We start from the raw sequence: 27,545 nt of genomic DNA, 5'->3' as shown, positions 1-27,545 counted from the left end.
GAGAAGAAAAGAATTCTATCTGCCTCTGTTTCTGTTCTGGAGATCTGAAGTACTTTAGAGACCTTGTACATTAGACTGCTCAGAATTATCCGTGGGGGAATAAACACGAGTATCTGAAATCACCAAGAGCAACTGAAACAAGATTCCATTGAATGACTGCACAGAAATTCTGCATATTAAGTCCCTCTGCATATCATGAAAGCTGGGATAGGTGGACTTGGCACGTATCCATGGAGTAATATTATTAATTTAATTTATTTTTTTTTTTTGACATCAGATAAGACATTTAGATATCAGTAAAGCATTTGAAAGAGTTTAATGTAGTGAAAAATACAATGAAAACTTCTAACGTACCTGTTGTGAGATCAATTGAAAAGATAAGAAAGAATATTGGAATGATTATTAATGAGTTACATAAATGAAGTTCCTTGGCCTGATATCCCTCTCACTTGTTTTCCTTCCCTTTAACCAGAACCTCACATCACTAGAGTTCTTGTATCAATATTAAGAAATGCTTTAAGCATCAAAATACTGTGGTTTCTTAAATGCATACTGTTATTACTCAGGCACCCTAACAAATCTCTTAAAATTTGTTCAGAGAAAGTGTAGATTTGAACATCTTCCAGATACTTCCCTTACCTCTTTTTAAAAGAAAATGACTGAAAACTTGATAAACTTTTAATGTCCCTTTTCAGCTATTCGGAATATATTTTTCTGAAGTAATCTGTGGTGCTCTTTATTCCACTCCTCATTACATAAAGGTCTTAAAACAAACCTGTATATGAAATGCAAATCCTTCAGAAAGCTCTTAGTGCAGTTTAGCGCAGGAGGTATTTTTACGTGCTTTAAAAACCTGTAAACCTCCTTTACCTTAGTGCAGGAGGTATCTTTTTTTATAATTTACTGATAGCAACTCAAGGGGCTTTCATAGTATTAACACCCTAGAGAAGCTTTCATAGAATTAACATCCTAGAGAAAGTATGTTGGAGAAACACTTCCCACAAACATAAGATTTTTAGTCTATTAAAAATAAACAACAAAAATTGAAGCAAAGCAAGATTTGCTTATTGAAACTTTCTAACGCAAAGCTTAGTCTTGCTTCTAACAATGACAATCTTAATGATACCAGACTTTGCTGGTGATAAATATACTTCAGTAATCGGAAAGCAATATTCTATTTGACGATAGATAACTCTTCAAACCAGCAGAGAAAAATTTCTCTATGAATTTGACAGATTTTTAAGTTAAGGATAAGGCAGGGAAGGTTTAATTTTTTGAAAACAAAATTCTGTATCAGCTGTGCTAAAATATGCAGCAGGATATGTTGCTGTTGTGTTATGTCACATCACGTACACAACACCTAGTGATACCGAATACCTAACTGCAATCCCTGAGTCTGTTTTCCTTAGGTATGTTTCAGATTTCTTAATATGTGGCTTTCTAGCATGTGTCCAAATATCTGTGTACTATGCAGAATTTTTTCTTTCATCTGTATTGTTTGGATATGTATCAATAAAAAGTGAGCCACCATTTTTTGTTGTTGTTGTCGTTTTTTAATCTTACACTTAAAAAAAACAGTATGAACTTTAAAAAGAGTTTGTGAGCAGCTTACCCCAGTCTTGTTGTCTTGGTTATATGTCAAAGGCAAACACAGGAGGAAGAAAAATATATATTGAAAATTTACATTTTAATGTATTATTACACTGAAAACGTAACAAAGGCATCAACCTCATTTTTCCCTAAATTGTTTTCCAACTTGGTTAATGTCACAGATTTTTAGAATCATAGAATATCCCGAGTTCGAAGGGACACACAAAGATCATCGAGTCCAACTCCTGGCCCTACACAGGTCTACACAAAAATTCAGACCATATGACTAAGAGCATAGTCCAAACACTTCTTAAACTCCAACAGGCGTGGTGCCATGACTACGTCCCTGGGGAGCCTGTTCCAGTGCGCAACAACCCTCTTGGTGAAGAACCTCTTCCTGATATCCAGCCTGAACCTCCCCTGTCGCAGCTTGACGCCATTCCCTCGGGTCCTATTGCTGGTCACTAAAGAGAAGAGATCGGTGCCTGCCCCTCCACTCCCCCTCTCGAGGAAGCTGTAGACCACAATGAGGTCTCCCCTCAGCCTCCTCTTTTCCAGACTGAACAGGCCAAGTGACCTCAGCCGCTCCTCGTACGTCTTCTTCTCTAGGCCCTTCACCATCTTTGTAGCCCTTCTCTGGACACTCTCCAACACTTTTACATCTTTTTTTTTACTGTGGTGCCCAGAACTGCACACAGTACTCGAGGTGAGGCTGCACCAGTGCAGAGTAGAGCAGGACAATCACTTTGCTTGACCGACTAGCAATGCCGTGCTCGATGCATATGGTTGGCCCTCCTGGCTGCCAGGGCACACCGCTGGCTCATAGTCAGCTTGCTATCAACCAAAACTCCCAGAACCTTCTCTGTGGGGCTGCTCTCCAGCCTCTCCTTGCCCAGTCTGTATGTGCAGCCCGGGCTGCCCTGTCCCACGTGCAGGACCCGGCACTTGCTCTTGTTAAACTTCATGTGGTTGGTGATTGCCCAGCTCTCCGATCTGTCCAGATCTCTCTGCAAGGCCTTTCCACCCTCAACAGAGTCAACAACCCCTCCCAGCTTAGGATCATCAGCAAATTTGCTCAGAACACCTCCTAGTCCTGCATCCAAATTGTTTATAAAAGCATTGAAAAGAACCAGTCCTGAAATGGAGCCCTGGGGGACCCCACTGCTTACTGGCCACACGCCTGATGCAGCCCTACTTACCATAATTCTTTGAGCCCTACTTGTCAGCCAATTGTTCACCTACTGTATGATGTTTTTATCTAGCTGTATGCTGGACATTTTTAATGGGATTGTGAATATGGTTTGCTGATCTTGTTCTCTAAGACGACTTTTTGAAAAAATCCTTTATATAATAAACATGAAGTTGAGGAATCACAGACAAGACAGCTGGAGGTGCTCAAAAAGTGCACACCCTAAAAATATCCATTTGTGCTTCCTAGCTTCTTTCCTCATCTGTTAGAACTACACTGTCATCTTTCCTCTGTGACTGCTTTCTGCAGGGCTGAGTTTTTGGGACCCTAGCTAGCACACCTGAGCACATCACTTCAGGTTTCTAGGCCTGTCTAATAAGCATCTTCCACCACTGAGGCACCAGTATATTCATGAACCAGTGTATTAGCTCCTTTTCTAAATTGTTGCAAGATCCATCTATGCCATATAAAACATGGAGCTTTCTAGGCAAACACTGGCAAATAGAAAAATACTTTCAGTAGAAAAAGAATACCTTCATGGTTTAAAAAATTATGAATGTGTAAATCTCAATCCTACATGAACAGCTGTCCCAGCTAACGATTCCCAGAAACCACATTCTGATTTTTCAGACTTGGGGAAAATATCAAATTTTAATGTCCAAGCCAAAACTGCAACGAGGGATAAAAGAAGCGTTATATGGAAACACAGGATATTTAAGGGAGGTAGTGGGAGTTAAAACTAAGTATCAACTAAGATATCTGAACATTTATGAAAGGAAGAGGTCCTCTTTATTCAACTTGGAGGTGGTAAAAAAGGGCATTGTGGGTGGGTTTTTCGTTTGTTTGCTGTTGCTTTTTTTTCTCCAAAGGTTTTGGTGGTGCCCCAGCTAGCTCCCGCTCCCTGCGAGGGGAGGCTGAGGCACCGCGGCCGCCGCTGCCCGGCCCTCCCCGCCCAACCCTCCCGGAGAGCTGTGAGGAGCCGGGAGGACACGAGTGGGCGCCGCGGGCGGCGGGGCGAGGTCCCGGGCGGCCGGCGGCGCTAGGAGTTGCGGCTCACCGCCCGCCCCGCCGGGAGCGCACGGCTCGGGGAGACGCAAAATGGCGGCGCGGCCGCGACCGCCGGAGGCAGGCACCAGGCACGGGGCTGAGGCGGCTCTGGGGGTCGACCCCAAGAGGCGAGGGGAGACCCTCCCCCCGGCCCCGGGGAGAGGGCAAGGTGCCCCCTCGGCCGGCCCTGAGAAGAGGGGCGGCTCCGAGCCCCCTGAACGCGGAGCCGGGGGGGAACGGGGCGTGGTGTGGCGGCAGCGTCCCGCCCGGCGCCTCTTCCTCAGTGTCTGCCGGCGGCTCCGGGGGCTTGGGATGGCTCGGGGATAAATCCGTGTGTGACAGAGCGAGGCGAAATGCGCAGGGTGAACAACTTCACTTTCCGTGCCTTGAAGCGGGACGGATCCATCCGTGACTGGGCTCCCCGCTCGGTGTGGCGCTGGGAGAGGAGCGGGGACATGTCCCCATCCCTGCCGGGGGGCTTTGGGGTGTCAGGGTGCACTTTGATGCTCGCCTCTCCCCTAGATGAGGTGCAGCACTGGAGATCGGCAACCACTCGGATAAGGCGCGTAATGGAGGCAGCTGGGGGGCTCTGAAAGGGAACGGAGTGTCTGCGGTTGTCAACGCTGGTTGGTAGGTGCTTGGGCTCCATGTCGGGGCTGCTGTTGCGTTCTAGCAGGTTGATGTGAGGATGGAGGAGTTTGCTTCATGTCTGTCACGCAAATTGGTAAAGGCTGAGATGCGTGTCGGTCCGCAAGCCGGGACAGACGCAGGGAAAGGTGACGCTTGGTTGCAAATGAGAGATGAGCACGGAGAACATGTTGGGGATGTCAAAGTGCATGCAAACATGGTATAAATAAAAAGTGGGTTTTGTTATGAAAATTATTATGTGAACACAAACATTCCGCTAAAGGTAGAAATGAAAGAGGAATTTTGAAAGCTGTGCTGCTGGTGTTAAGCAGCAGTCTGTTTTCTGTTTGTGTTTGTTTAGAGGGATTTCACACACAAAAAGCTTGTGGGTACTTAGAGAAACTCATTCCAGCTGTTGAGAACAACCTGTATGATCCAAACCATGGGGTCCAAGTACTGTAGGCCCTAAATCAAAACCTTTCTGAACAAGCAGACATCATTTAGAAAACCCATTTGTTACTGTCTTTAAACATTGCCAGCAAGGCAGCCTCTTTCAGTTACACTATTAATTGTTACACTATTAATTGAATTCCTCAGAGCTCGTTAGAAGCAGATGCCATTTTTTATAACTGAGATGACTGACTGTTAATTTCAGGCTAGCAGTTCTCGTAGCCTTGCTTCGGCTGAGAAGCCCTTGAGGAGACACCAAAAATGCTACATTTCCTTATCCTGTACCAGCCAGATGGCATTTCATAACTGTGCGCCGTGCATCCCTTTGGTTCATTCGGTTCTCTTGAAATGGTACATTTCCAGTTCTCTTGTCTTTCTGTCAGGGAGCTGGAAGGAACTGAACAAGGTCCACTCGCCTCTTTCTCGTACCCTTCAGAGTTCAGTGAGCTGAAACGTGTTGCATAAAGCAGGATCTCTGCTACCAGTGGATCCTTTCTAACCAGCTTTGGAAGTCAGCCCAAGCTGAGCACAAGTCTGCTGTTGTCAAGTCTGCTGTCGTCGTTTGTGGAAGTTGTGTACCACTTGCCTATCCTTAAGGGCTTTGAGATCACAGTGATTGTTGAAGTTTGATAGAATTCGGTGACAAAGAGCATGATCAAAAGGGGGCAAGAGCAGGAACGTGGAGTGGAACATTTATTGTCTTGTTGAAAATACAGGAAGGGCAGTATCACGCTCCGGCACAGAAACTGGGCAAACGGCTGAGCAGTAAAAGAGGAGCAGATGTGGTTAGGTGGGAGAATCTGAAGGAAAAAACAGGAAAGAACTCTGAATATTGCTCATAGTTGCAGTCCTTAAATGATCTTGGAGATAGATCATGGAGAACTTAACGATGCAAACACCCTTTGGAAGTCTGACTTCTGCTTGCACCTAGGAGGTCCAGAAGAGCTTAGTGTGTTCTGTTTCCACAAAACAGGTTTCAAATTGTGTTTGGAGCCGTTCAAGAAAGTCACCTGGTGTTGTATGTTCATGTTGTATGACTTGGCCTTCTCCAGTGGCGTTTTGCAGGCTGCTGCTCAACTTCCTGTCCCACTGGCCTTGGTTGAAGGAATTTCACGTGCGGCCAGGGGGACCCACAGCTTGAAGTAGCTGCTCCAGTGAGCCTTGGAGTCTGGCAGATTCGTTTAAGCAGTGGGCAGACAGAGCTGTGTAATCAGGCATGCACAGCACCAGCCCTCGCTCTTTGGCAGCCCCAGCGTCGTTCTGCGAGCAGTGTGAGCACCAAATTCCCCCCACCAACCACTAGGACAGAAGGGTGCTCTTGAACTTTGTCATGGGTCTGGTAAAAGTTGCACATGTTCAGCACCCTGAATCTTCAAAGCATCTCTTAAACCACATACGGTGGACCAGAAATAGCTGCCAGATTATGAAGAGTCCTGTGACTTAAGCACACATTTTGTATATGTTTTAGGGCTTGATTCCTTGTTTCTAGGTTGGGAGTCTTAGTATTTTAATGTTGTCTTACCTTAGAAAGTGCTAAGAACTTTAGAGAGATGAATGTGTGTTTGTGTGGTCCCAGGCCATTTTAGTGGAGGTGTCTAAGCATGGCTTTCCTAAAAATGGAGGTATATTAGCCTAAGGAGAATGTGGTCCTAATGGGTTTTCGTTCCTCCCTGTGTTCTAAGGGAAAGACATGCTTCGTATGTCAAGGTGCCATTGCATTTAAAACCCTCCCAAAGGACTGGTGCATGAGTGTCAGGCTCCTGTTTGGTCACTGGGGCAAAATGAGATCTAGGAATGTTGTATGTCCTAAAAAGAGTAAAGGGGAGACAACTGGGAAGGAGTCAGGCAAGAAGAGCCACTAGTATGTGGGGTGTAGAGGGGCTGGTGGTTAAACCTTAGTTACAGCTATGTGCTTCTTCAGAAGATCACACAATTCCTAGTTAATCTTCAGAATATTTTCAAAACAGGAAAATACTGCTTTTTCTGAATATGTATATATAGGTCAGCTGCCATCAGCAGCATCTGTTGGAGTTAAGAGTGCTGAGCAAAGCACCCTATGTTTTTCTATTAGTTCCATTGTCTCAACACTTCTGATGCTTACGGATGGCATAGACAACGGAGGGGAGATTGGGGTAATCGGAGCCACCAACAGACCGGATTCTACAGATCCTGCTTTATGGAGACCAGGATGCTTTGAGAGAGAGCTCCTCTTCAACTTGCCAAATAAGGAGGTGAGAACTTAAATTCAACATTAATGCTAATGTGGCAAAGTCCAACTTTATAGAAAAAAAAAATTACAACTTGAATAAAAGAGTGATATATGGAGACACTGTGTCATACTGTGGAGGGCAAATCTGGTACTGAATATGATCAGTACCAAAGATGATACCACCAAGGTCAAGATGATACCACCAAGTAGCTAGTTCTATAATCAAATCTCTCATTCCCAAAGTTGTTCCCATTTGCTTAATTATTTAATCCACTTAGGTGCTTTCATCCTGAAGTTGTGTTCTTGGTCTCAATACTTCATTTATGAATGGATAGGGGATGTATTTGCATTTGATTGTTCCCCAGATCTGTGGTAGTAGTTTGAGTCATAATTATTTTCTTCTTTATAGTAAGTGTAGCAGCTTGAAACGTAGTGCTAGAAGTGCTTTCTATGAATTTACTGACTGAAAAGCAAATTTGATGAACTAATGAGACTGTCATGATGAAAGTTTGCTAAATTTTAGAAAAGCTTTTTGGAGCAAAAAGATCTGTTTCTAGATAAATTTTTCATTACAGTATTTTCCTCTGGGTCATTAGGTCTCATATTTTGGAAACTTATTTTTGGAGCTATCAATGGCTTTTCTTTCATTGCAGGTTCCTAGAAAAAGTTCAGTGTAACAAATTTAGAAATATTAAATTTCCTGGTTGAAAATGCAGGGTGTATATTAAATAACTGTAAAATACTTGAAAGTTTAGCAAATAAGAAAAGTGTGTTAATATATGAGGGGTTTTGAGGGAGGGTTCTTTTGTTGTTGTTGTTTTGTTTGATTTTTTTGCTTGTTTGTTTTTGTTGGTGTTTTTAACGAAAACTTAGGACAAGCTAAAATGCAATGATTTTGTTTGCAGGCTAGAAAAGAAATTTTCAAGATTCATACTCGTTACTGGATCCCTAAGCCACCAGACATGTTGCTTGATGAGCTCGCTGAGAAATGCATTGGTAAGACTGAAAACAAAATGGATTAGTGCTTGTGACTAAGATCTAAAGAATCTTAGCTTGTACCAGGCAGTACCCAGGCTCTTGTGCCTTGCTGCACAACTAGTCAATGAGGCAGCTGGCAAGCCTTCGTAGTAATCAGAGTTAGATGCTTTCATCTATTTACTTCTTGCTGTTGTTCTTGTTGTCTGGGAACATTGCATGATCTTGGGGCATCTTCCTCAAAAGTATAGTTTTGATGAGGAGTCTGCTTCAGCTTCATAAGCACAGGATATCAGGCGATGACCAACCTAACAAAATTTCCCTGCAGAGCAGTAGCACTTTCAATTCCCTGTTAACCTGTTTGGTTTTGGCATTACAAATTCTTTAAATGTTGCATATTGTAAACCTGGACCTTGATGGATGTAACATTTGATTTTTTTCTTTATTAGGATACTGTGATGCAGATATAAAATCCTTATGTGCTGAAGCTGCACTGTGCTCTCCGCGTCGACGCTATCAGATATATGCAAGTAGGGAGAAATTGTGACGACGTTAATTCTGTTGAAATGAAAGCAAAGGATTTTTTTATGGCTCTGAAGAAGGTTGTTCTAGCATCAAGTAGGATTGTGGCTTCACCTGTACAAGCACTATCACCCATTTTTAAGCCACTTTTTGAAAATTCAGTTGCGAATATTTTACAAGCTGTGCAGAAGATATTTCTGCATGCACAGCTTGCGCTAAAGAAAGACCAACAGCAAGGTATAACCATAGCGTCCACTTCTTTAAAATTCTTCCAAAGCAAAAACTTGTGGTTTGTGCAATCAACATCCACAAACCTTTCAGACACAATGATGGTAGAATTTTATGATTTGCATGTGCATCTTTATTTTGGGAATATCTGGAATATAATGCATAGGTTCTATTCTGGATTTTAAACTGAAATGCCAAATGGAAGCTCTGAATGACTCAGCACACGGTAGAGGACTGCGTTCTCTACTAAAGCATGCTGCTTCTGACAGTAGCTAAGATAATTAGCATTTGTAGAGGTTGACTTAAGGTTTGAAGTATAAGGCACCTCTTTTCCTTTAAAAATAAAAACTCAGCTATTTGGAGGGAAAACATTTTTAGGTTGGTGTTTTTAATTCCTTTCCAAAGAACTTCAGGACCAGGATACAAGTATAACTGGTTTAAGCTAAATATTGTTTTAGCTATCGTGATTTTTAACCACTCTCCTAATTTAAATGTGTGTGGATCATACTGTACACTTGCACGTGAGATCAGTTAGTATTGATATTTACTAGTGTGTACTTTAAGGCTTTGCTTGGATAGTATATGTAAGCTGACTCCTGACGGCATCAGACCTGATCAAGTTTAGTCTATCTATTGGTAAACTCATTTCACTCCTGGTTAACGGAGATCCCTGAATAGTTACGTACCTATTCATTGAGAATATTTTACTAGCAGTACTCCCAGCAGAGCTGATAGATTAATTTGCTTTCGTAAAATAAAGGCAGGAAAACTACCAACAACATAAAAGCAGAGAGGCTAGGGGATTGGTAATTGCGCTGTCTGCCTCTGCTGTCTGCCTTCTGTTATCTTCTCTTTCAGTGATCTTTGAGCCTTACTTAGAAGTTGACTCTATGATTCTATTAATCCCAGAATTTGTTAATTGAAAAATTTCTAGTTAGTTTAAATGTTCACTTTTTGAGCTACTTCTCAGGAAAACTTCAAATCAGATGTATAAGTTGCAAGAACCAATATCCACTGAAATAAGTAGGAATCTTTCATCAACTTCACTTTGATGAAACCCGAAAACTGTCTTGAAAGAGGTACGGTTGACATAATACGTTCCACTTCTTTGCAAGGAACCCAATACAGGAGAAATTCAGAGACTGCTGGCCTAATCTGCAAGCAGGTGCCACCTGTCAGTCAAGCAGCTTTGAGTGCTTCAAATGCAATATACGGACACACAGATTTATTTATTTATTTATTCCCATAATACAATGTTCTGTCTGCTGTTTCTGGCCAGCAAGAGTTATTTCTGACTACTTCATTCTTTTAGCTCTCATCTTGATTTTATGTAAATGGTGACAGTTCTCTGCTATGTTCTTTAAGCATTTATGTTTTTCTAAAAAACTAGAACTTCATACTCTGAGTTCTTTACTAATGTAAGAACAAGGAAGTGGCATTATTTGTAAGTATTGACAGTCATCACCAATTCCTCCATTTAATCAACTAATGATGAAAATCAGCCTTAAGCTTGTCCCAACTGCAGGATGTTTTATGATGCTTGAACACTAAATCCAATGACATTTCAAAGACTCGTTATCATCCAGTCCTTTAAATCTTTTATTTATTTAATGACAAAGTCCTCAAGGGACTGTGTGGGAAGTGAACTGTGGTACTGGATTACGACACGTTTCTTTCACGCCCTCCGTGGAGGGTGAAGTTGTAAAGCTGAGGCTGCCGGGGAGGCTGGTGCTGTCCTGCTGACAAGCTGTGATGAGTTACGCGCCTTCATTTCCTCTTCAGAATCAATATCGACGATAGGTGCAGCCCGGTTCTGGTTACATGGTTCAAAGCACCTCCTGCCAGGAGGAGCTGTTAACTAAACACAACTGCTAGTCACAGTGCATCATCTCCACCACGAGCCCTGCAGGAGCCCTGGGACCTAGCCTGCTCCTCTGCATCGTGGTTTGTTTTGTCAGGTACCGACCCGACCAGCCCAGTGGGACAGACAGACGATTTGTCTCGCCGACAGCCAGCGCTGGAGGCAGAGCAAAGCCGAGTGCTGGGCAGGCGGAGCTGGGTCCTGCCTCGCTCCGCGCGGCGGCTGTGAAGCTCAGCCCCAAAACCCAAATACCGCCCGTCGGCACACGCAGCAGCTGCAGGGGCAGCCGCTCCTCAGCCCGTGCCAGGACCTCGTTCCTCGGGCGTTTTCGAAGCGCTCGCTCTTGGAAGACCAAAATTGTCGCGGCTTCCAGTCAGGCAGCGACGGAGCCGCTCCCGGGGAGGCGGAGGAGAGCTGGGTCCTCCCTGAGGCGGCGTCGCGGCGTGTGACAGGGCGGGAGCTGGGCGGGGGGCCGCGGGGGCCGGGGGGCACCATGATGCCAGGGGAGGCGCCGCCGCCGCCGCCGGCCGGCACCGCCGCGGCCGCCGCCACGGCCTGCGCGAACTGCGGGATCCTGCAGCAGGTACCGGCGGCCGGCGTGGCGCTGGAGGGCCCGGGGCGGGCTCTTGGCTCGAGGACGCCACGGAGGGGCTGGCTAGGCCGGGTCGTTGGTGGGGCGGGGGGCTCCCGGCGCAGCGGGAGCTCGGGCGGTAAGCGTGAGGGGAGCGGCGGTGCGCGGGGTGCGGTGCGGTGCGGTGCGTTTTGGTGTTGTGCGGCGGAAAAGTGGCTCGTGTCTTTGCATCGCAGGCTCTGCGGCATGGCTAGAAGGACCTTCTAGTGAATTTTTCGTCGTATCCTTTCCAGGTCGCTTCGGTGCGGTGGGAGAAGGCTATCCGCCGCCACTCTTCAAAGCGCTTTTAAACGAGTGTCGGGTTTTTTTTCTATATATAGTGTAACTCTTTGGGTAATCACTGTTTCCCTATTAAATGAGAGGAAGGCCCAGCTGAGAGTTCATAGGGCAGAGGTGGTCTTCAAACACACCGAGAGTTATTATGAATCATGAGTCAGGGAAATCCGTAACCTCAAATGAACTAGATGCTGTTCATTGGAAATACTCCTCCAAAGCTTAATTTGACTTTCGAGAGAAAAAGCGTGAGCGATTTTTGTATATAGTCTAACGTAAAGGCAAGGTTTGAAGAGCTGTTGTAGTAAAGCCTCATCTAAGTATGCATACTTCCGTGTGGAGTCTGCATTTTTTATATGTATTTGTATGTAAACCCTAAAATTAGTACATATTTTAGTAAACAATAATTTATTCTGTAAGAGAAGTTACAAAAACGGATTATTATTCTGTATAGAGCATTAGCAATCAGTTTAGGGGGCATTTGCAGTGTATGGTACTGTTTTTGGTGTGGAACTTCTTTACCGACTTGAGACTCTTCCTTACAGAATATAAATGAATATGTAGCAGCATTAGTTGCACTGAAGCAAAAACTGATCAATGGCGAGTAAGTACAATTGCACGAGTGTATTTTTGTTGTTGTTGTTACTGTTCTTAATTTCCTCAAGTAATACGCCAAATATGCTTTGTGGAATGTAGATATTCATTACTGCACAAAACTAAATCGTCCTATAAATGAAAGTAACTTTTTTTCAGTAACAGATCCTAAATTTAGATTTAAAGGCTTCTTTATTTATGCCCTAAAATGTCTTGATGTAGTAGTAGTGAAAACAAGGATATTTTATGTAGCTATGTACCTTATTTATTATTATGATCAGGTATTTAGCAGAAGAAGCTTCTTTGAAGGGATTTATTTCATTTTGTCTGTTGCTAGCCATGTAGTATGAGAACCAAATGTCAAACACAGGTGTATACAAACCTTTTCAAGAAAACTTAGTCTTATCAGGTATGAAATGCTGCTGGAGTTAAATATCAGACTATGTAAAAGTGAGGCTGTATGATGGTCAGAACAATAAGGTTCTAAAATGTTTTCATAATTCTCTTTCTCTTCTGGGATTGCTTCCACTTCTTCTCAATAACCATCAGCATAAAACATATTACATATACATTCATATCGTGGCATGATATCCTTGCCATGTCTCTTAATTGTAATGGCTTATTTCTTAAGTACCCTTTCCCAGATGAATGTAAATCTGGCTTTAGCTAATCTGGTTTCCAGAAAGGATTTAAGAGAGCCCTCACTTTAACTGAGACCCTTTTCTTCAAAGCTCCTTTACTGTTTGTGCTTTCATAGATTACTTTTCCTACCCTGAAACCTTGTGTCCTTCATCTTGCCTGTGCACTGGCTTCCTGTGGGGTTTACCTCTGCTCTACCTAGTTGCAGCCCAGCCACTTTCTTTTTTGCCTTGCTTGATGACTCTTTAACTGTTGCAAGAAAAAGTAATGCAGCCCTCTCTTACAGAAGTAACTGCCACTGTTCTCATCTTTGTTCTTCTCTCCATTCTTAAAAGCCGTAAAATTTGAAGAAAGAATAGCTGTCCGTGGTGCTGTCCCTTGGGCCACCGTACACCTTGGGTCAGAATAGATGTTATAGATGTTATACTCAATGACTTCTAGGAGAATAGTGTAAATATTAAAGCATTTTAGAGTCTTTTTTAGAGACTATTAGAAACTATTTTTCTTCCATTCTTTCCTAGGAAGGCATTCTTTTAAGTTTGGAAACTAGGATTTAGTTTGGTGATAAACATATACATACATATATATATATATATATATGTAAACACACACATACATGCCTGTATATATATACACACACACCGTCTTTACCCAAATAGTATGTTTTCTTTCTTTTTTTCTTTTGAAAGCTGAAAATAGTTATTAGCTTCATGTAATTGCTAGCTGTTTGGTTGTATTTTCTTTTCATTTTAAAGAAGCCTGATTTGAGGTTTGAATGGCTTAATGAAAGAAAAGGGTTATGTTGACTTCTATCAGAAAATGCAAACCTATCTTTTATTTCCTGCATGTATCTATAAAACAAAAGGAAAGGTATCTTAGGATGTAATTGTGAAAATCAGTTGAGAAGATGACTAGTACAATTGGCTTTTATGACTAATGTTTGTTTTTTCTTGCAGTCGTTTGCTGACCGAATATCAACAGAAATGCACTGATATCCTTTATTTTTCTATTAGCTTTCTTACAGAATTAGTGTATTTTTCATTTCTCTTACAGAATTAGTATATCTTTCAACATTTCTAATAAGAGGGCTTGAGGTTTTTTATTTAAGGCTTAATTTAAGAGAGGATGCATCTCTAGTAAAGAACAGACTGGAGACTTAAAGGAAATAGAGCTTTGGAACTAAACTTAGGCACTTAAGGTCTGGTTGTGTCTCATATATGGTTTAATGTGGACTATTTCAAATGTGCATTGCTGATAATGACTCAGTTCTTTTTCAAGCAGAAGCCCTGCTTATTCACTTTAAACACACGGAAATGTTTTCATTAAACACATAACATAACACAAACACATAATTTGCCTGTTGGGTGGAAGTCGTTGTTAAATATTTGTTTGTAAGTGGCAATTGGACTGAAATATACTTAAGGAAGTAGGGTAGACTGTTTTAAATTTCGACCTTAACAGGAGATTACAGCTTCAGTTTGCTGAAAGGTAAGTTTGATCTGAACTGTTTACTATATCTGCAGTGCTCTCTGTGTCTTGGACAGTTTCGGGAGTGTGCTGTTTTAATAGCAATGGTTCTCAGTCTACACTGAGCTATTAAACTGGTCCTTTCTTTTGGCATGCCTCTTAGGCCACACTAAGCAAAGATACGCTTGAGGGGAGAAATCTGCCCTGCTTTCACTGTACATGTGTGAAATACTTGTCCTGGCACTGTATTGCATAAGAGCCTGAAACCACTGAATGGAAATGCAGAGCTCATCTTTTGGTGGTGGTTAAATATAAGCCTGTTTGGGGAGACCCTGTTTGCCTGAAGTATTTTGACTTAGAGTTTGTGATTGGGTACCCTTACTTCCTCTACTTATTTATAGAGGAAAAGACAGCATATCATCTTTACAAACTTTGTGTCCTGCCTGCTGAAAAGTCCCATGGTTGGACTCTGCTCTAATTTTGTGGCACTGCTTCTGTGGAGACACTTTTTCCTGACACTTCAATGTATGCAGCTGGGTTGTACTCTTGTGTAGTACAGGCAGTCTGCCCACTTTCAACTTTAGGCTCCATTTAATGTTTTTATATCAGATCTTGAATATTCTTTGAATGTAAAATGTTAGATGGAAAAATGAGAACACTTAAGCTCTTCAAGCACTTGGGTATCTGTCAGAGCTTTTTTCCATAGGGGAAAGCAAAATACTTGGAAGTTTGCCTGAAGAATCGGAACATTGAGTTTAGGCTTTAAAAGTGGCCATATTTTTTTGGCAGTTTTTAAAAATTTAAATAACATTTCCTGTTTCAGAGAGATCTCTACTCTACGTTGCCAAGTGGAGCAGATGCTGCAGAAAATCCTGCCTCTGGAAAAGGGCCAGGAAGAGTTGGGTTCCTTGAAAGCAGAGTTGGAAGAGAAAAAGGTGTGCTTGTAAGGTTTAAATAACTTGCGCTTACTCTGTTGAAGGAAATAAAAGTATTTAATGCTCATCTTAATGGGGCAGGTTTTAATGAGCCCAGTTATTTCCAGCTTGTTGGACAGGGAGTTCTGGTTTTCGATAAAACAAATTAAATGTTAGCAAGCTTCAGATAAGGGGAAAAGTTCAGGCTTTTGTAGTTCCTAGGATTTTGATCATATTATTTTTTATTTCCTTATTTAGGAAGGAAGGAGGTATAGTCAAATTCCTGTCTTTTTCTATTTCAGTACTACTAGATTACTTAATTCTCCATAACATGTACCGGTAAAAAGGTGCAAAGAGAGTCTATCCAGAATAGTTAGTGCTTTGCTTCTTTTACAGTTTTGAACATTCACTTTTACATTATTAGCCACTTGAATTTATTCCTAATTTCTCTCCCACCTCTGAGTTGAAATCTAGTCTTCTGAAGAAAAAAATTAGCTGTTCAATTCCCCTTAATACAGATATTTGCTAGATGTTAACTATTACTTCCGCCAAAAATAAACCCACCACTTCTTATAATTTAATTCCTATATAAAGTAGAGAATTAATATCTGTTGTGTCACTATATGTAGTTTTTCTTCTGTGTTAGACTTGTCTTTTATCTTTAAATTTTCTTCCCTCAGCAAGCATTAATAGCTGATGTCCTGATGGCATTTGCTCAGGAAAAGTAGGGTTATGTATATGATGGTGTATAGTAGCTGTGCTCTTGACTTGAGCTTTGAGTTACTATCCAAATAAGTCTTGGAAGCACATACTCAAAAGATGTGCATATATATATATATATATTCTTGCTATAACTTTTGCCTTTAAAAAATGCAAGCCTTTTTGCCTTTAAAAAGCACTTTTCAATGTGCTTTTTTTTCTCATTGAATACACTTTTTTGACTATGCAGCTGTTTTCATTAGAATAGCTAAAATGATGTATTTTCTTTCATGCCCTTCATAAGGACATGTTTTAATTGTCTGTTCTTTTTTTCACAGAGTTCTCTCAAGATTTATCAGGAGAGTCAACTGGAATATGTTAAAATTAAAGAAGAAATAGTAAAAAGTGATGCTGTGTGAGTGATACTCTGTTGTTTTTGTTTTTGTTTTTTTTTACAATTTGTTTTTTCCAGTAACAAGTCACTCAAAGGCTTACTTGGCTGGAGCTTATGCATGGCTGTCATGTCTTGCAGCTCTTGATGGACTTTGTAAACAATTTGTCTAATTGTGTTTTAATGCTGTTATACTCCTAGTCTCTAAATCAGCTGTGGCAGGGAACTGTGACTTCTCAGTATTGTTTGGAAAGCTACTTATAAACTCAAAAGGGAACCAGCTAGTGTACAGCTGGGTGTTGTGAGTTTGTAGTTTTGGTAACTTTCCTCCATGGGCATCGCTTCACATTTATCAATACTAATGCTTACTTTCTGCTACTTTTTGTAGTCAGCTTTTATTTCTGATGTGTTCCAGCACACATCCCAGTGGGACTTCACTGGTTACTCCTTCCTTTGGTTCTTCCTTCCTTGAAGGAACTTAGAGCTATCAGTTTTAATTTTGAAGTTCCTAAATTATTTTGTTGTTACCAACATGTTTAGGGAAGTGATTCTTCCCCTTTTTCCAGCACTAGTGGGGCCACACCTGGACTACGATGTCCTGGGTTCCCTAGTACAAGACAGACATGGATGTATTGGAGATGGTTCCAGCGAAGGGCCACAGAGATCATTAATGGACTGGAGCATTCACTGAGAACCTCATATGAGATATTCTTGTGTCCTTCATGCCATGTGAAGCACATGGTACTCACAGATACAGCAGCAAGCCACTATCATGCAAAACACTGTAAAAGCAGTCTGTCATTGTTGTCACTTCCTGTTGCCACTTCTGCCAGACTGCACGTTTTTGCACATTTAAGTGCTCTGTCCTGTAAGCTTGAAGGAATTCATAACACATCTTCCAATTTTAAGAGCAGCAGAGAGCATTGCTGACTTCATCTCAGGAGGAAACTGACAACCCGGGTGTCCTGGCAATAATATAGCATGCCAATATAGATATATATTCTATCCCCTATTTGTCACTCATATCTTCAAGAAAGTCAAGAAGGAGGATCCAGGGAGCTGGTCAGACAGACTGGTCAGCCTCACATTAATCCGTAGCAAGGTGGTGGATCAGCTAGTCCTGGAAACCATTTCCAGGCACATGAAGGACAAGAAAACGTAGTCAGGGTGGATTCATCAAGGGGAAGTCATGCTTGATCAACCTGATAAGCTTCTCTGATGGCCAGATGGATGAGGGGAGAGCAGTGACTATTGTCTACCTGGACTGCAGTAAGGCCTTTGACACTGCCGCCAATAAGATCCTTACAGACAAGCTGTTGATGTTTGGGCTAGATGGACAGGCAGTGAGGTGGGTTGAAAACTGGCTGAATGGACAGGCCCACAGGGTGGTGACCGGAGTCACAAAGTCTAGTTGGAGGACAGTAACTAGCAGTATACCTCATTACGGGCTCCAGTTGTGTTTAACATCTTCATTAATGACCTGGATGATGGGGCAGAGCGTACCCCCAGCAAGTTTGCAGATGACGTAAAACTGGGTGATCTCTTCTGTGATTTTGTAGCTAATTCATACACATTTGGCGTTGAGGCTGTTTGAAGCAGTCAATCACACGTGTTTGCGAGCTGAGTTTCTTTAGAAGCAGAACTAGTGAATTTGTCAAATTAGGAATAGAAAGTCTAGAGAATTGTTTATACAGTGAATGTTAATCTACAGTTACTGCAGAATAATTTAGGTTAAAAACAATCTCCAAAGTCCCTTGGTCCAGTCTGCCAGTCAGAGCCAGCTTTAAAGTCGGGCTGCTTAGGCCATTGTTTAGTTGAGATTTGAATGTTTACAAGGATGGTAATTCCTTTCTGAAGTGACAAGAACCATGATAAGTTGAGATAAATCATCTAGCATGTCCACTGTTAAGAAGATTCTCAGTATGAAATCATTTCTATAGAGGAGATTTGAAAGAAGTTTTCAAAACTTAAGTCTGTTCCAGAAGTAAGGTTGCTCATTTAATTAAAATTTCATATTCTCTCTGAGGGTGAAATAAATATGACAGACACAGGTTTTTTCCTTTTTTTATTTTTAACTGTTGAGTATTATAAATATAATCACATTATATTTGTTGCAGTTTATAATACTGTATGTATACTTCTGAATGCAATTTGTGTTAGCATAGCTTTCTGTCAGCTGAAGATGTGCATGCATCTTGAAGATCAGATAGGAGCTTGAGTTGTGTAGCATAAGAGGAGTTCTGTCCAAATGCATCATCTAGAAACCTTGCTTTTTTAATTATTAGATATAACATATTTTTTTAATGTAATTGCATAGATTGATAAAATCGGTCAGCATACCATTATAAAAGTAGTAAAAATAATTGATAATTGGTAAAAATAATAAGTCAAAAGGTAATAAAAGCACTTATGAAAGTAATTCTACTGCAAATATCAGTACAATGATAAAATGTTGGCATTTATTGGCTGTCTGGTTATTCAGGTTCTTACCTGTTTGTAAATGCATTACTTCTGTGCGTTTGTCAGAAGACAATCTACAGAAAAGCGTAAGTTCATTACCTGTTATTTTTGAAAGACCCCCCCCTTTCTTTTTCTTTTGCACTGCAAAGATGTCTTAAAATGATTATTTTTATGAAATTCTCACCTGTGGCTTGACTGTCAAAGCAGTCATCTGAGTATAAGGAGAATTAATTATGAACCTGTTCAGGCAGAAGAGGCCTGAGAGCATCAGTCTGTCTTTTAAGTTCAAATACTTTTACTGCTAAACGTTCCAAAGGTGGTTAGTTGGTGACAATTAGTTGGTTAATTCTCTGAGTGGTTTCTCAAATGCACTCCAGTTAACATCTGAAGTGATGATTAAAGCTTCCACGTCCTGAAGGGCTAAGGCTGTAAATCTTAGTCAGTTATAAAAGCTGTAAAGTGAGGAATGGATGAACAGTATTCATCTTCATCGAAGTGATCTGTGAGCATTGGCAGTATATGTTTTGTTTTTTTTTTCTTCAGTTCTGTTTGTTTTTCATATAATGTGGGGTTGGAAGTGCTGAATTAAGAATAGTTTAGGCTGAATAATTGGTTGTGTTTTGAATTTAGCAAACAGCAGGATATTCTCAACAAGAATCTGTGGGACATAAGTGATCCTGAAGACTATTCCTGAGTATATCATTGCTAATGATTATAAGCAAAGTTTAATTGTTTTTAAGGGATAAGACTAACCTGTCTGCATTTGTGTTTGGTTGACCCTGGCTGGCTGCTGTGTGCCCACCAAGCTGCCGTCTCACTCCCCCCTCCTAACAAGACACGGGGAGAGAATACAATGAAAAGAAACTTGTGGGTTGAGATAAGGACAAAAAGATCGCTCACCAATTACTATCACGGGCAAAACAGACTTAATGGGAAATTAATTGAATTTATTGCCAATTAATAGCAGTGTAGGATAGTGCGTAATAAAACTAAAATCATCTTCTCCCCACCCCTCTCCTCCCAGGCTCAGCTTCACTTCTAATTTTTCTACCTCCTTCCCCCACAGGTGGCACAGGGGAGATGGGGAATGGTTACAGTCAGTTCATAACACTTTTTCTCTGCCACTCCCTCTTCCTCATATGCTTCCTGTGCTCCAGCGTGGGGTCCCTCTCATGGGATACAGTCCTTTGTGAACTACTCCAAGATGAGTCCTTCCCACAGGTGCAGTTCTTCAAGAGTTGCTCTATTGCGGGCCCTTTCCATGGGATGCAGTCCTACAGGGTCCTCCACAGGCCACAATCTGGATATCTGCTCTGGTGTAGTTATCCATGGGCTGCAGAGGGACAGCCTCCTTTTCCATGGTCTCCACAAGCTGCTGCATTGACCTGCTCCTTCGTTGACCTTGGTGTCTGCAGGGTTGTTTGTCACATTTTTCTTACTCCTCTCTCTCACAGTTGCTGCACAGTGTTTTTCACTCTCTTAAATGTGTTATCACAGAGGTGATAGTACGTGGCTCAGCTGTGCCCTGCAGCGAGTTTGTTTTGGGGCTGGCTGGAACTGGCAGTGTCTGACATGGGGGCAACGTCTGGTCATTTCTCACAGAGGTCACCCTGTCCCACTACCAAAACCTTGCCAAGTAATCCCAATGCATCATTACATCATAGAAATTCAAAAAACAAACAAACAAACGAAAAAAAACAACAGAAGGCAGTTTTCTCAGGATGTTTTTATTGCTACAAGTTATAGCTGAAGTTATATGCCTGGATTAGCAGACTGACTCACTTAAGAAAAGAGCAGACTGCCTCTGTAACATATATGGCTGTTGTTGTAAGAATGTCATCAGCATGCCGCTGATATAAGTTTTCAAATTCAGGGACATATTGGTCTCACAGGCCCTGAATTTATGAAGTGTTCTTTCTCTGAAATGGCTAGATTGGTTTTCTGGTGGTTTTTCATACAACATGATTCTATTCAAAAATGATCTGTTAATGCCTTTTTTTTTTTTTAACAGGAGAAAGAAACTGGAAGCAAAAGTGAAGAAACTTGAAGGTAACTTTCTATATTGTGTTACCAGTGCTGTCATCCTATTCCATTTCTTGATTCCGTTTGTATCCAAAAAAGCAATTGAAAAAGCTACAGAAAAACTAACTCTGAGGCCCCCGGGAGCAAGAAAAGTCAGTATACTCTGTGATGCTTAGCCTCTGAAATATGTCTGCCATTCTGCAGAATATTTTCAATAGAGTATATCAGGCTCATGGCGTAAATCAAGTTGGAAGGAAACCTCAAAGGATGTAGGCTGACCAGCCTGTCCAGGCAATCTGATCCACTTCCAGACTGCCCTCATGGTGAAAAAGCTTTTCCTTATCTCCAGTTAGAACCTCTTTTGTCTCATCTTCCCACCATGCGCCACTGAACGTACTGGTTCCATCTTCTTGATACCTTGTAGGTATAGGAAAGCTGTTCTTAGATCCTTTCAAAGCTTTTTCTTCTCAAGCTAGTCAAGTCTAGTTCCTTGAAGCTGTCCTCACAGGGCAAGTGCTCCAGTGCACCAATAATCTTGACAGGATTCTTCTACTTGTATTTATATTCATATTTAAAGATGTAGTGATCCTGACATGTTTGCTGATTTGTAAATATTCTGGCAGTTATGGTGTGTTTTTTTTTTTCCTTTTTTTTTAGTTCGGTTTGATACAGCTCTGCTTACCACAGTTCAAATATCCACATACCTTAAAACGTTATTTTTTGTTAACTGGCCACAACAAACTGAGTGACTTGTGTCTTAATGTTAGAAACCCCCAAAATCCTACTGTAAAGTGCAGGTAGTTTGGAGTTCCTCTACATGGCAGCAAGGTTTTTATACTCTCTAGCCCCAAATGCAAATTCTGGCAGAGCTACAACAAAATACTGTGAGATAGTTTGTATTTTTCCCAGTTTTAGTGACTGGTTTATCTTTTGTCAGTCCTGATTTTTTCCCATGATTAGTTCTTGTCAGCCTCCCACCTGAGGTGCCTTTTAATGGTCTTCTCTTCGATATGCTGTCTTCTGTGACTTGATCTGATTCTGTGACTTGATCTGATGAGCAGACAGGTTCCAACTCTCTTTGCTGTCTGCATATAAGTCATCAAGCTGATCTTTCACAAAGCTCTTTCAAGCATCCCCGTGGCTTGTGAATTTCCCCAGGAACCTCACTTACCTGCCATAGTCTGTTTATTCCCACCCATTTGCACTCTCTCAAGGTTGATGCTAGATATTGAGAGTTAGAGTACTCTATGTCTATCTATGCTATCTGTAGTAGTGCTGTCTACATCTTTCTAATGCAGTTGGCTGTAGTGTTTTCATCTTTGAACCAGAACCTCTGTTCTAAATAACAGAATGAAGCACGTGAAAAAACGTTGACTTCACTCCTAATTTTGCTCCCTTTTTTACTTAGTGTATGTTGTTCTTAAGTACAATGTGAAACACTCTTCTTTCTTGCCTGTAAGTGAAAAAAGTAATAAATGTATTTTAGTAGTTTAGAACAGTAGATGTGCAGATAAAGAAAAGATACGTGCATGAGTTGTGCTTAAAGTTTGAAGTCTTAATGAACTAAAATATAACTTCAGTACATTTGTATTTCATGCTATTTTTTCTCCTAATATGATGTGCAAACTGGTAACCAGTATTAGTTAAAGTAGTTACTTGGTTTAGTTTCTAACTTGAATTTTGGTTCTCTCTTGAAGAAGCTGCAACAAAACATAGTCAAGACTTTAAACTATTGAAAACTGAAAAGAAAAAGCTTGAAAAGGAACTAAAGAAGGCACAGGTAAGATTTTCCTGTTTAGTAGGTGCAGTTTCCTTGATTATTTCTGGAAGAAAAAAAAAAAAGCAAGTTATTTGTGATACAGATGTTGAAATAGTGAAAGTTCAGTTATTGGGGATATTGAGTAAATAAATGTAGCAATTCATCTTAAGAGATGGTGAATTTTGAAACTGAGGCATGACATTTGAAATGTAGATTTAGATTTCATGGTAATTTAGGGTAATTCTCTACAAACTGTATATTGAATGAAAAAATAACATTAGTTATTTTTAACAGGGAAAACTTGATGGTGTTCTTAAAGAGAAGTGCAGAAAGGGTATGTACTCAGTTTTGATTACCTTCAGATTTATGTGTGTTAATAATTCCATTTGAACACTTCCTTTTCTCCTTTACTTCTCAATAGTTAAACATGCAGAGACCCAGAGTTCAAGTGAAGATCTAGATCTTACAACAGATATAGACAAAGGTAAGATTTTTGCAAGGCCTTTCTCTATGCAGACCAAACCATTATGAATTAATTGTAAGCCTTCTGGAAAATTGTTTATTCTCTTTCCTGATCTTTTTAAAGCATTTGGAGCTTTGGAGTTGCTTTTGAGAACAGAGGATACTGACAGAATTGCTGTATGAGTAGATGTAGTTGATAGAAGAAATATGACATTGAGGGAAGAATGTAACAGATAAATATTTTAACTTTTGCAATAAGGAAGATAATTGATTCATTAAAGTGACTATGGTCTACCCTATGTGTATGTGCAGCAGTTTGATTTGTAATTATAAACCAGAATGCAAACACTGAAAAAAAACGAAACAAACAATCCCACTGTCTTTGAGCTCAGCAAGATCATAAAAGAAGTATGCAAAGCAAAAGAGACAAGATAGGAGTGTAATCTGTTACAAAGTCCGTGTGAGGCTCTCTAATTCAAGTGGAAATCCAGGATGTATAGTTGTTTTCTATGCAATTTTATTTATTTATAATGATCTACAATATCTGCTGCAAATTATCCAAACCTAACGGCACAATGGAGCTAACTCATTCAAAACTTCCTCTAAAGTGCTAAGGACAGATAGAGGCCAAGCTTTAAGTAACCATATCTTTGTATTTTTACACTTTTTAAAATAATAGCTTTGATTTTGTATTGTCTAGAAAATTCTGAAGATGATTTTCAGGCAAAAAACAAATTTCTGCTTTTTGTGTCTTGCTTTTCAGTGCTTGCATTTTAAGTTTTTTGCAAAAATTAAAATTCTGTGAAAAGGGCAGACCTTGCTGTTGTTTCTGGGTCTTCGCATGTTTTTGCTGCCTTTTGGATTGTCCTAAATTGGAATCCAATTTCATCGTTTATTTTTTAATTTAGTTCTTTTTCTTTCTCTCAAGCTAAAATGCCCAGTTGTCTTAATTTTTGTGTATATTTAGTTGTAGGCATGTCTGTGTTTTGAGTAAGAACAAAGAAAAAAAATCTAGGCTCTCTGAGCCATTGAAGTTTTCCTCAATTTATAAAAACATTTTGTTTAACAGAAAGAATAAAATTCTTGTTGGAAGAACTCTGGATGTGCATTGACAGTGCAAAAGGAAAAAGAGAGAAGCGGGAAAATGATCCTATCTTGGGTGAGATGTCATGTTAAGTATTGGAATTCTATTGAAGCTGTCTCTTTTTTAATTAAAAATAAATAAATATCGGTACCTTCTTTCTTCAGCTTCTGCTCAGAATAAGGCACGGCCTGAAAAAAGAAGACTGTTTATTACAGAAGGTAGGTTCCAGTAAATGTAAATGTGTTAGTATGCAAATTCCTTGATGTAGCCTTATCATCAGATTGGGTACTGTTTGTGTAACACTTTTTGGACAGACTTAAATACTTTTATTTGTGATTGTCTGGTCAAGTACACGTGTGATTAGAATATTTGAAAATAAGTGCAAATTTTAATTTGAACAGCCAGTTAGGCTACAATGCTCTTCTAAACAAAAGCCAATTTTAATCTGCTGTTACAATTCAGAAATCAAATTCTTAGAAATAGTCAAAGCAGCTGATAGTCAAAGTAGTCAAAACATACCTCTCATGTTTATACCTTAATTATTATAGCACTATAAATTCTGCAGTATATAATGCAAATTCTGGGATGCAGGCATTCTTTTTGGTCCTAAACAAACACATGATAACATAATTACATTGTAAAATTTAAGAAGCTCTTACCACTATTTTGTTCATTCATATCTGCCTGAATAATGATATATAATGGTGCATTGATTTTCAGATTCATGATACAAAACAGTATAATGTATAATTTTGTAACAAAATAATCAATATAGTTCTAAAAAATAATCTGAGTAGTTATCCACATACACATTGACAAAAAAACTCAAAGTGCTTCAACTTCATAGAACAGATGTTGTTTTCATTCTGCCCTCAAGAATAGATGCCTTGAAATTGCATTGGTATTTTTGTAGTTGCCTCTCAAGAGTGCACTTATCAATCTTTAATTTTTCTTTTATTTGCTCTACCACTTTTTTTTTTTTCCTGTAGTTCAGGTTGTAGGGATACTGCATGGAATAAGTACACTGCATTATTGAGTGCTTTGAAAGTGAACCATTATGCTTTTTCCTCACCCTGTTAACTCTGAAACTCTGCTAGCAGTGTAGACCCTGATGAATCTGGTTTTAGGTTGTATTCCAGAGGAATTGACTTAGGGGGTACCGAAATATAAGGACGGTATCTTAAGCCAGTTTATCAATTTCATCCCGACCAGTTCAGTGCAGCAAATCTGTGGCTTCAAGCTCCAGAACTGAGCTAGACAGTTGTCCCCTGATATTCTAAATTTGATTTCTTGATCAGGGCTCAATCAAATGACAAGTACAATAAACTCTGAGGGGTATCAGATCCTCTTCTCATCCACCACAAGGGGGACTTTAGATTCCAGATGTCCTGTTGCATCTTTCCTATTCACATCTTCTAAAGGAGAACTATGTTTTCTTTTTTCCCCTCTTGAAGCGTAGGACAGCCATCTTATTCTGTCTTTCAGTGGCCATTACCTTGGATTTGTAATACCAATGCTGGCGTTTAGAGATGCAACCTTCTAGCAAAAAAAAGAAGGGGGGGGAGTTCTTAATGATTTTGCACTAAGTTCTTGTCGAATATTGTGGCAGTTTCATCTTAGGGAGAAAATCACTTGCTGGTGGTATTGCTGAAGTATTTTTTCCCAAGAATGTCAGTTCTTCTGTCTGTCTGGATCTATCCTTTTAGAAAGATAACTACTTGGCTGCTTTCTTTGTACAGTCAAATGTTTTGTAAAATATCTGTAACAATTAGAGTTTTCTCTGTTCCATCAAAGATGATACCACTTGGAATAACTTATTTGAAGAACATGTACGTGTATGAAAACTGCAAGATTTATCAGGCTTTCCATTCATGTTTTTACAAAGAAACATACCATTGTGAAAGCCTCAGAAGGCAATGAGGTTTTGACAAATTTAGATTAAAAGCATTTTGTCTTGGTTTTGGTAGTACTTCTATAAATCTTCCAGTAATGAAGTTGACCATACCTGCAGTTGAACATCAGACCAATAACCTTAGACCATAATTTAAGGTTAATAAGACATTTCTGTTGTTTTTTTTTTTTTAAATTTGAAAACCTGTTTCCCGTGTAGTTTGAGAATAAGGCCATCTACAGTTAGAACAGGCATGTGAAGAAGCATTTGAAGAATCTTGCAGCCCAATGCTGAAGACTTTGTTAATTTGGATTCTCCAACATGCACTGTTTGTATGCAGGCTTATGGTGAGAGGAGATGAGGGAAGATGGGAAGACCACGTCTGGGATGAGCTGAGTCTCTTCAAGTAGTATGTACAACAGGGTTCTGAGCTAAATCTGGCCTACTACAGAGCTATACCCATTTTATCTGATCTTACTTTTGGTTTGGATAGCGGAGAAGTTGCATATAGATGTTAAGAGCAGGGGTAAAAAGGAGCATACAGGAGGTGCCTTGGTGTCTGCTTTAATACCAGATAACAGGAGACACAAAGTAGTGGCATTACATGTAAAATATAAAGATAAGACCGAATCCCTGAGGACCCGTGTATGTTTTATGACCTTGAGATTAAAGTCCATATGGTGTGAGTGAGTTATTAAGCGGACCTCATTTCTGTCTTTAAGACCATATGAAGATCTCTCAAGATAACGTCATTTTAGGAAATGTAGCCTTGTGCAGTTAGTTTCAGGTGTGCAATGTTCTCCCTAATTATTTGTTTCATATGTGTGTATGTGTAAGTTTACTGTCTTGAAAACTAGAATACTGCTTATAACTTTAAAGAATAGTAAGTGTATAAAACACCCTAAAACTCACATAACTGGAGAAGGTTTGAAAAGTTGAGGCTTGTCAAAGTTAGAAAGTTTCTGTGGAGGGATTTTTTTTTGTCAGAGAAATACTGCTCTTTGTCCTTGAAAAGCAAGCAGTTGCTACTGCCAGGCATTTGCAAACACTGTGCTGATAGTGATGAGTTTTTGCTGTAAACCAGAAGAGATTCTATGGCTTGGAAGTGTTGGCTGATGAGACAATCAATATGAGTTGGTAGTGTGTGCTTGCAGCCCAGAAAGCCAACTGTATCCTGGACTGCATCAAAAGAAGCATGAAGAGCAGGTTGAGAGAGGTGATTCTCTCCCTCTGCTTTTGTGAGACCCCACCTTTGAGCACTGCGTTCAGCTCTGGGGCTCCCAGCACAAGAAGGACATGAACATATTAGAACGAGTGCAGAGGAGGGCTATGAGGATGATCAAAGGGCTGGAGCACCTCTCCTATGAAGGGAGGCTGAGGGAGTTGAGTTGTTCAGCCTGGAAAAGAGAATGCTCTTGGGAGGCCTTATAGTGGTTTTCCTGTACATAAAGGAGGCTTACAAGAAAAGTGGAGAGGGACTCTTTGTCAGAGAGTCTAGCGATAGGACAAGGAGTAATGTCTTCTATGAATCTAAACGAGGGGAGATTTAGATTAGATCTTA

The 27,545-nt window shown here is 40.4% G+C and overlaps 2 protein-coding genes across 6 annotated transcripts in view; both read left to right on the top strand.

Moving 5' to 3' along the window:
* The first annotated feature begins 3,757 nt into the window (after positions 1-3,757).
* LOC310895176 (ATPase family AAA domain-containing protein 2-like) lies at positions 3,758-10,903 on the top strand. The gene is made up of 4 exons (XM_083826102.1): positions 3,758-3,915; positions 6,975-7,134; positions 8,018-8,108; positions 8,537-10,903. The coding sequence occupies exons 1-4, from the start codon at positions 3,878-3,880 to the stop codon at positions 8,632-8,634; spliced, it is 387 nt and encodes a 128-aa protein (XP_083682228.1). The 5' UTR covers positions 3,758-3,877; the 3' UTR covers positions 8,635-10,903.
* The window catches only part of ICE1 (interactor of little elongation complex ELL subunit 1), a 35,287-nt gene continuing 18,612 nt past the window's right edge, over positions 10,871-27,545 (top strand). Inside the window, exons 1-13 of one of the 5 annotated variants that reach the window (XM_083826098.1) lie at positions 11,197-11,281; positions 11,506-11,549; positions 12,167-12,206; positions 13,792-13,827; positions 14,306-14,323; positions 15,126-15,237; positions 16,254-16,330; positions 20,778-20,815; positions 22,486-22,568; positions 22,842-22,881; positions 22,969-23,031; positions 24,079-24,168; positions 24,258-24,311. In XM_083826098.1, coding sequence (XP_083682224.1) covers positions 15,160-15,237; positions 16,254-16,330; positions 20,778-20,815; positions 22,486-22,568; positions 22,842-22,881; positions 22,969-23,031; positions 24,079-24,168; positions 24,258-24,311 — 523 coding nt within the window. In that variant the 5' untranslated portion in view covers positions 11,197-11,281; positions 11,506-11,549; positions 12,167-12,206; ... (1 more) ...; positions 14,306-14,323; positions 15,126-15,159. Of the gene's footprint in view, positions 11,282-11,505; positions 11,550-12,147; positions 12,207-13,791; positions 13,828-14,305; positions 14,324-15,125; positions 15,238-16,253; positions 16,331-18,788; positions 18,853-20,777; positions 20,816-22,485; positions 22,569-22,841; positions 22,882-22,968; positions 23,032-24,078; positions 24,169-24,257; positions 24,312-26,324; positions 26,394-27,545 lie in introns of those variants that run through there. The other 4 variants (XM_083826097.1, XM_083826100.1, XM_083826099.1 and 1 more) reach the window with 4 other exon arrangements.

This window comes from Anser anser, assembly GCF_964211835.1.
Source record: "Anser anser genome assembly, chromosome: 2".
NCBI lineage: Eukaryota > Metazoa > Chordata > Aves > Anseriformes > Anatidae > Anser > Anser anser.
The sequence above is the reverse complement of the archived record's forward strand: the minus strand, read 5'-3'. Positions and strand labels throughout refer to the sequence as shown.

What these genes read in the sequence shown, in the direction of transcription:
- LOC310895176 (XM_083826102.1), top strand. Translation starts at nt 3,878, where the DNA reads ATGGCGGCGCGGCCGCGACCGCCGGAGGCAGGCACCAG. An exon ending in CCGCCGGAGGCAGGCACCAG is followed by an intron (nt 3,916 to 6,974) that starts GCACGGGGCTGA and finishes TTTTTCTATTAG; the next exon opens with TTCCATTGTCTCAACACTTC. An exon ending in GCTCGCTGAGAAATGCATTG is followed by an intron (nt 8,109 to 8,536) that starts GTAAGACTGAAA and finishes TTTCTTTATTAG; the next exon opens with GATACTGTGATGCAGATATA.